Raw genomic sequence first — 8,981 nt, 5'->3', positions numbered from 1 at the left:
CTTCGTCCTCAAAGACTTGAAACAACAACTCTGACCCTTGTTGATGATCATTGTGTGTCCTAAGGATGACAGTGTTGTATTCATTTACCATTATAATACAAAGGGGCTATATCTTAGAGGTCACAAAGAGTTAATAACGTTTACACAGAAACAGCTGAATATGAATGTTGATCAAAACCACCCATTTAATCTGTAAAAAAATAACAACAAGCATACAGAGTAAGAGAAAGGAGACAACATGTCTCATAATGCAACCTGATGGGGGAAATGGCGGCCTATCACATTTATTAGTTTTAGTTTGTTTAGCCTTTAAACTTGTGGTTCTGATTAGAAGATTAATGTGATCACTGTTTGGAAATGTGTTGAAAACAGAAGAAGGCAACAAGATTTCAGCTAGGCTGTGAAAGAGACCTTTGTTAGCAACTGAAAACTTTCACCTTGAGTCTACAGATGTTACTGCACAACCTGTTTTTAAATACTGTGGGCCTCAGCTCAAATGTTGCTCCTAGTAAAAGTCAATGCCATTTACGGAAATAATTACCTAATGTTGGGCAATGCCCTCTTCAATAGATGAAATGTGATATGGACAATGGACTGGTGTGGATATGGGTGTGTGTGGGGGGCAGGGGCATGGTAGGTGGAGTTATAGCACAGCATTTACAAGGAAAACTAGGTATTGTGTAACGCTTGGGAAAAGTCCCTTTTGGTGTAAATCAAAAATGTTTGTTTTTTTAATGCCATGTTTTTTAGCTTTTGCGATAGTTAGATAGTGAAGTACAAGCTTGTCATTGAGTTTACTGTGTGTTCATTAGTCAGGCTTTTCAAAATGCTGAATGTTGTTGTAGAGGGGAAGATCCAAACTGCAAACTTGTCAAAAGAAATGTAGGTGTGTCAATAAAGCACTTCAAGGAAGGATGATGAATACTATTGCCAGCTTATCATACCAGTTTAGTTTTTATTGACTGTGACTGTCTGTGGTTACATATAAACATGCCCAGAAAGAAAGTGGCTGTTTTCAGAAAACAAGGTCAGACAGCCTTGCCCCACATAAAGCTACCGGTGCCTAGCACTGACCGACACATCTACCCAGTTAACTATTGTTAACCTGCGTTAGTTCTGGTAGCTGGTGATGAGAGCTGATCGGCTAGTAAGCTTAAGATGCAGATACATTTCTTTTTAGGAGTTGGTAAACCTGCTACACACATTTTAGTGTTCCTACTTGTTTGCTTGATGATAACAAACATTATTAAGAAGTGATAATGTCATAATTGATATGCATTATACAAATGCAATGACTGTTTCCAGATGGTGATGCTGATGAAGATAGTACCCTAGGATTCTGGCCCATTTCTCACTCTCCTTATCATTTTCCCCTCACACACCAAGCTATGAAGAGAGGGAGGGAGCAGACTGCAAAATCAAAAGCCACACCATCAAAAACAAGCTGAACTAAATTATAAACATGAGGCCAGACCAGCTCTCTCAAGTACAAAAGGCATCTTATTGGTTGTTACATTAAGTTTGATGTCTAAAAAAACAAGTCATGTCAGTTCCACCAATAAAACATATGTGACACAGCAGCGTCAGGCCTCATGCCATCCTATAAAAGAGCAAGAGAACACAACAGTGGCTGTTTTCCACTGTGGCTTCTACCTCTTAAGTGTATTTATTATTTAATGTTCCTATAATAATAATAATAATAATAAGCTTTATTTGTATAGCACTTTTCATATAAGAATTGCAGCCCAAAGTGCTTCACAGTATAAACATAACAATTAGTACAAGATTAGACAGAGCATTTACAGTACAATAATCACAGTGTTGATGTAAATGAGTCTGAAATAGCATTAAAAATAGTATACAAATAGTAGAATTGAAATAGTATAAAATAGCAGAAATAAAATAGTAGAATTAAAATAGTATAAAATAGCAGAATTAAAATAGTATAAAATAACATTGGAAAGTAAAGAGATATAAAATATCACCATTAAAAGGCTAAAGTAAAGAGATATAAAATATCACTATTAAAAGGCTAAAGTAAAGAGATATAAAATATCACTATTAAAAGGCGAAAGTAAAGAGATATAAAATATCACTATTAAAAGGCTAAAGTAAAGAGATATAAAATATCACCATTAAAAGGCTAAAGTAAAGAGATATAAAATATCACTATTAAAAGGCTAAAGTAAAGAGATATAAAATATCACCATTAAAAGGCTAAAGTAAAGAGATATAAAATGTCACTATTAAAAGGCTAAAGTAAAGAGATATAAAATATCACTATTAAAAGGCTAAAGTAAAGAGATATGTTTTTAGCTTACTTTTGAAGATATTGAGCGAGCTTGCCTAATGTTTACCTAATGTCTGCAGGTAAAGTGTTCCATAGCTTTGGTGCATAATTGCTAAAGGCTGCATCCCCAATTTTCTTTTGGATGTTTCTGGGAACATTTAATAAACCAGTAGTGGATGATTGTAATGTTCTTGGGGGCACATAGTTGATTAGAGAGTTGGCAGTGTAACTTGGTGCGGTTCTGTTTAGGGCTTTGTATACAAGAAGGAGGACCTTAAAATCCATTCTAAAAGTTACTGGAAGCCAGTGTAGACACTAACACTGGACTGATGTGGTCTCTCCTCTTGGTTCTAATCAGTAGCCTCGCTGCAGCCTCTCTATTGTTTTTTTTCGGAAGGCCGGTAAAGAGTGCATTACAGTAATCGAGTCGGCTTGAGATAAAAGCATGGATTAGTTTTTCAGCATCCTTTTGATTCATAAATTGTCTGATTTTAGCTATATTTCTAAGGTGGAAGAATGATGTTTTTGTCACTTTGTTTATGTGGGATTTAAAGCTTAGATCTGAGTCTATGATAACACCAAGACTTGTAACTTCAGGTTTAATCCAAGGAGTAAGTTTCTCCATGCTATTCAGCATTGTTTCTCTTTTTGTTACAGGACCTACTAGTAGGATTTCAGTTTTGTTCTCATTTAATTGAATTTGCTGACAGACAGGTGGTGATGGAGTTAATAGCTGTAGTATCATTTGGTTGAGCAGAGATGTACAGCTGTGTGTCATCCACGTAGCTGTGGAAGCACACACTGTGTTCTCTAATGATGTCCCCCAGTGGTAGCATGTATAGGGAGAACAGTAATGGACCGAGGCAAAATGACAACAAGCATACAGAGTAAGAGAAAGGAGACAACATGTCTCATAATGCAACCTGATGGGGGAAATGGCGGCCTATCACATTTATTAGTTTTAGTTTGTTTAGCCTTTAAACTTGTGGTTCTGATTAGAAGATTAATGTGATCACTGTTTGGAAATGTGTTGAAAACAGAAGAAGGCAACAAGATTTCAGCTAGGCTGTGAAAGAGACCTTTGTTAGCAACTGAAAACTTTCACCTTGAGTCTACAGATGTTACTGCACAACCTGTTTTTAAATACTGTGGGCCTCAGCTCAAATGTTACTCCTAGTAAAAGTCAATGACATTTACGGAACGATGCTAATGTTGGGCAATGCCCTCTTCAATAGATGAAATGTTAAATGTGATATGGACAATGGACTGGTGTGGCTCTGGGTGTGTGTGGGGGGCAAGGTCATGGTAGGTGGAGTTATAGCACAGCATTTACAAGGAAAACTAGGTATTGTGTAACGCTTGGGAAAAGTCCCTTTTGGTGTAAATCAAAAATGTTTGTTTTTTTAATGCCATGTTTTTTAGCTTTTGCGATAGTTAGATAGTGAAGTACAAGCTTGTCATTGAGTTTACTGTGTGTTCATTAGTCAGGCTTTTCAAAATGCTGAATGTTGTTGTAGAGGGGAAGATTCCAAACTGCAAACTTGTCAAAAGAAATGTAGGTGTGTCAATAAAGCACTTCAAGGAAGGATGATGAATACTATTGCCAGCTTATCATACCAGTTTAGTTTTTATTGACTGTGACTATCTGTGGTTACATATAAACATGCCCAGAAAGAAAGTAGCTGTTTTCAGCTGTTTTTTACCTTTAATTTCCAACATTCCAACACTTCAAACCATCAAACAAAAACAGTCGCAATGTTGCAGTGTTGTAAAATTACTTTTGTAATTATTTATAACTATAATTTTTACATTTGTATTTATAATGTACAGCCTTTATCGCTTATTTTAAATTTTATTTGTACTTACTTTTTAATGGAGGGAGGGAGGGGGTGTAATGTTAAAAATGGTATAATGTATAATGTCTTTTAAGCTACTGGATGCCTACATTTCCCTCGGGATGAATAAAGTATCTATCTATCCATCCATCTATCCATCCATCTATCCATCCATCCATCTATCCATCCATCCATCTATCCATCTATCCATCTATCCATCTATCCATCCATCTATCCATCTATCCATCTATCTATCTAATGTAGCAACAGTATCCAGGGTAGATGACAAGGTGTTGTTTAGATTTTCAACCATGAGATTTAAGGAGCAGTCTGAGCATGGCTCAAATGATCTCATGATGTTAGAGAATGTTTCCTCTGCTGTGTCCTCTAGTATTCTTTGTTTGACCACTGTCTCTCTTTTGGTCTTTGTTAAGATTAGGTTAGCATAAAAAAAACACAGTGATGGTCAGATATTGGTCATTCGATTACTGAGACCTTATCGATGTCCAGCCTTGTCGTTATCACTAAGTCTAGTGTGTTACCATGCTGATGAGTGGGTTCACTGATATTTTGTTTTAGATCGTAGCTGTCTAGTAACTTTTCAAGTTCAATAGTCGTGGGATCATTCTTCTTATTTAAGTCTCCATGCAGGATTATTCTTTCACATCTAGTGATGCTGAGTGAAATCAGCTCTGAGAATTCCTGTAGAAATAGTACTGAGTATTTTGGTGGCCTGTACAATGTGATGATGAGCAAAGATAGTTCTGCTTGAGCTCAATAGCAAGATATTCAGATGATGTAAATTCACCCAAGTCAATGTCATTACATACAAGCGACGCTGATAAGATAGCGGCAATCCCTCCACCTTTCCTATTTTGCCTGACTGCCTGATTTATAGTTGGGAGGACATGTCTCAGTCAGTGTTGCCACACCAGCAATATTGTTTAACCAGATCTCAACTAGAAACATACAGTGCAAGTTCTTTTGAACTATCAGATCATTAATCAAAAAAGATTTGTTAGCTAATGATCTGACATTCAGAAGTCACTTTCAGCTGCAGGGAGCTATTCATTAACCTTCCCCTCTAACGTCTTCCTGCTTCCTTTGTCTCAGCTCATACACACACACTATCTCTCCTTCCAGTTCTTTAACAAACATTTTAACCAGATTGCATTACAAAGCTCTAATTATTCATTTGCCTAATTGGGGGACTTGTTTGTTGTATACCTCCGAGGGTAGGGTTACTGCCTGGTACAACATCAAAATACAAAGTTTATTTGCCCTCTGTGGTCCTTTTTGAAACAAATTCAGGTTTTACTGAGAACTACACAATACAAGGCACAAGTAGCATGTTCACCTGTATACACATGCATTAATTAAGGAGTGCTGGCAAATCAAACTCATGTCTGAGTCACTGCGCTTGTGTAGGCTGGTTATCAGGTCAACAACAGCAGCAGCCCACCAGTCACCGTTTATATTCTACAGAGATTTATTTACTGAAAAGCTCAATTGAAAATATAATTAAAGTTATATAAAACTATGAGAGACACATGCCCTCTGCTGGTGTATTTAGGAATTACGTTTACTTCCATTACCAAGCCACAACTGTGGTCCTAACACACGATCCTTAAAAGCATTATTAACATGTACGCTCACTGTATATATTTTATTCATCTGCTTTGTCAAGTGCTCTACACCCAGAATTTTGTAAATGACAAGTGTTTCCCAAGTCAACCCCACTCTTTCTCAAATGCACACGATTATCCGACCATAGATTGAATATTTATAATGTATTTGTTTTAGCAGGCGGGCATTTGTTAATACTAACATTTAAAAGTGTACCGGCTTCTCCTAACATGCAATATGTCACCTTTATAAAGCTTTAATTTATTAAAAAGGTTTCAAGAAATTCCAAATATTTTTTGTATACTAAGCAATATGTTGCAAGTCATTAATAAACTAAGACAAATGTTGAATTTAGTTTTGTTTATATATTTATTAAGCAATTTAAATACATTTTATATCTTCCAGTATAAATATATACCATGAAAATATGTAGAACAAGAGGAAACAGATTTTACTACCACCTATAGGGTTTGCCTTCCCCACTAGCTTCTCCTTGGAGGTAGCCGTCATACAACTCTCTGAGGTGGAGGATGAGCTCCTCTGTGTTCTGTCCCGTGAGAGCTGACAAGGGGATGATCCGGTGGGTGACATGGCTCTTTAGAGTCTCTAATTTCTCCCGAGCCTCAGGTAAGTCTATTTTGTTGGCTATGATGGCCTGAGGCCGCTGGGATAGACCAGGCTCATACTGGTCCAGTTCATAACGCAAGTGCGCGAGCTGGGTCCAGGGCTCTGGAGACGAGAGGTCCAGAACATAGAGGAGGAAACGGCAGCGCTCTATGTGACGCAGAAAAGAGATGCCAAGGCCTCGATTGAGATGGGCTCCTTGAATGATGCCTGGGATGTCAGCAACTACACAGAGCAAGGGGACAAGTGGAACATATATATTAGGCTGAAGGGAAGAAGCTAAAACCTATTACAACTTTATTATACTATTAATAATGAACATTAAAAACACTTTAATATATTATTGTTTTCTAAAATCAACTACCTGCAACTTGCTCATGATCCATGTAATTGACTATTCCTACATGTGGGTTGAGTGTTGTAAATGGGTAAGCAGCCACAGCAGGCTTGGCATTGGAGATGGCTCTCAACAATGAGGATTTCCCAGCATTAGGAAACCCCACCTGATGGGATAAAAAAATATGTATTTTTAAATATCCGTTCATCACATTTGTGGAGTTTGAAAAGCAATACGCCGATTTTAATTCAAACAGAAGCTGCTTTTCCTCACCAGTCCAGCATGGGCCATGGTGCGGAGCTCTAGATGAAGGAGCCTCTCCTGGCCCATCATTCCCGGGGTTGCCGTCATTGGCGCACGGTTCTCATTGGACAGAAAGAATCGATTCCCCTTCCCACCAATCCCTCCAAACACAGCCATATACTCCTGGCCGTGCTCAGACAGGTCCACCACTGTCTGTCCCTCTTCCTTCACCACGGTGCCTAACGGTACCTTAATGGAGGGAAAAAATCAAAGGCGAGGTTAGACAGTGGGTTTATGGTAGAAACATGACACAAGTCTTCATAGATTACATTCAGAAATTACATGTCATTTATAATAAAAATTTATGGACTTACAGAAATATAGGTTGGGCCGCCATTCCTGCCGTAACAGTTCTTGCTGCCACCCGAATGCCCATCCTCTCCCTTGTAAAACGAAAGAACTTGCGCCAACGATTTGACAAACTTGTCAGCTGAAAGGAATTAATGACAGAAGCATGTTGAGGCATGATGCAGAACAGAGCAAGCTGTATCAGTGACCGTGTTGACAAGGTAAAGGAAACATAATTGAACAACAATATAATGAAAGAATATACATGGCAAACACAATAGTGTCAAATGCCTTGAACCAGACGGACACCCAACTTACCCTTGATAATGATGTTTCCTCCATCACCTCCATTCCCTCCATCTGGTCCACCCCACTCTTTTCGCGGCTCACTGTGAAAGCTGGAGGCCCCTTTACCGCCAGACCCAGAAAACAGCTTCACACGGCGGTGGTCTACAAAATAACGGGTCTATGGGACAAATTAAGAAAAATCAACAAAACACTAGAATGTTTTTAATGTTTTAACAAAGGCTGTACTACAAAGATTATACATTTGGTAGATACGTTGTAGATTAATTTGCCAGTAATACATTCTTATGAGAAATTAATAATGTCATAAATATTATACCCCTAGGGAAAAAATGTTTGGGCATCCCTTCATTGAGAATTTACCTAATTTAAGATATAATTAACTGGTAATAAATATATCTTTAAAAAAGGTTTATTTTAATATTAATACTTGAGTGATTAAGGCATTGGATATGGGATGTATTCCTGTGATTTTTGTGGATCTAAAAGATCTGCATGTGTTTTTTCATTCACACAGACTGGTCAAATGATCCAACTACAGGAATTTATTTGTATTAATATTTTTAAGGCTACTTGAGGGAAGTTATTTTTAATGTTACTTGCTAATGTGGGACTCCATCCTAGCCTTGGACTGTTATATTTAGTTTTTAATTAGCTCTGTTTGTGTCCTTTGTATAGATAATTTTACAACATAGGTTGGGAAAAAATGATAACATTATCTCAAACGCATACCAGCTTCTTTTCAGACAGGTCTTTCTTCTTCGGGTTTCCGGGGGCGCACAGCGTACAGGAGGTGTTGACATCTCTGATACCACCGGTGACTTTCCGCCTCCACGCTGCTGATACTGGAGGACTGTGACTAAACAAACTCAACTTTGTTTCTTCTGACCACTTGTCCTAATATGTATCCTAAAAGTACGTCCGGAGAAAGCCATCGAGGGCTTTTTAAACCCAACATTGTAACGTTCATCGGACAGACATCAGTTGTGAATCTAAAGTAACGATGGCTAACGACGGTTTCACAAAGTCACCTCGACCGTTTGCCTTAATACACATCACTAATAGCGAGATAAATGTTGATTCTGCCGGAAAGTTAACTGGCAAACATCTGGTTAAGTCATAATGTCAATTCGCGATGGATATACATTGTTTTATAATCGTTTTGGCGTGTCCAAAAACACATTAACTAGCCTCTGCATGCTTTCAGAGTACAGGTACTGCTGACAACTACGGAACCCGTGAAGGAACAATGTGTTTACGCGATTGTTAATTACGGCAACCCTTTGCTGTTGCGATTCGTCCCTCTACCGCCACCTTCTGTGCTGGAGTGGTGTGAGTTAAAGTAGGGCTACAAACAGGGGGAGCAAGAAAA

The 8,981-nt window shown here is 38.0% G+C and overlaps 1 protein-coding gene across 1 annotated transcript; it reads right to left on the bottom strand.

Annotated features, from left to right (window-relative positions):
• Positions 1 to 6,101: 6,101 nt before the first annotated feature.
• Positions 6,102 to 8,865, bottom strand: mtg2 (mitochondrial ribosome-associated GTPase 2). Its single transcript, XM_029436036.1, is given in 7 exon segments — positions 6,102 to 6,600; positions 6,740 to 6,878; positions 6,986 to 7,204; positions 7,330 to 7,445; positions 7,622 to 7,769; positions 8,342 to 8,479; positions 8,481 to 8,865. Coding segments are annotated over 7 exon segments (1,254 nt in total). The 5' UTR covers positions 8,580 to 8,865; the 3' UTR covers positions 6,102 to 6,205.
• Positions 8,866 to 8,981: the final 116 nt, after the last annotated feature.

This window comes from Cottoperca gobio, chromosome 7 (genome assembly GCF_900634415.1).
Source record: "Cottoperca gobio chromosome 7, fCotGob3.1, whole genome shotgun sequence".
Lineage (NCBI taxonomy): Eukaryota > Metazoa > Chordata > Actinopteri > Perciformes > Bovichtidae > Cottoperca > Cottoperca gobio.
This window is presented reverse-complemented; position numbering and strand designations above follow the sequence as displayed.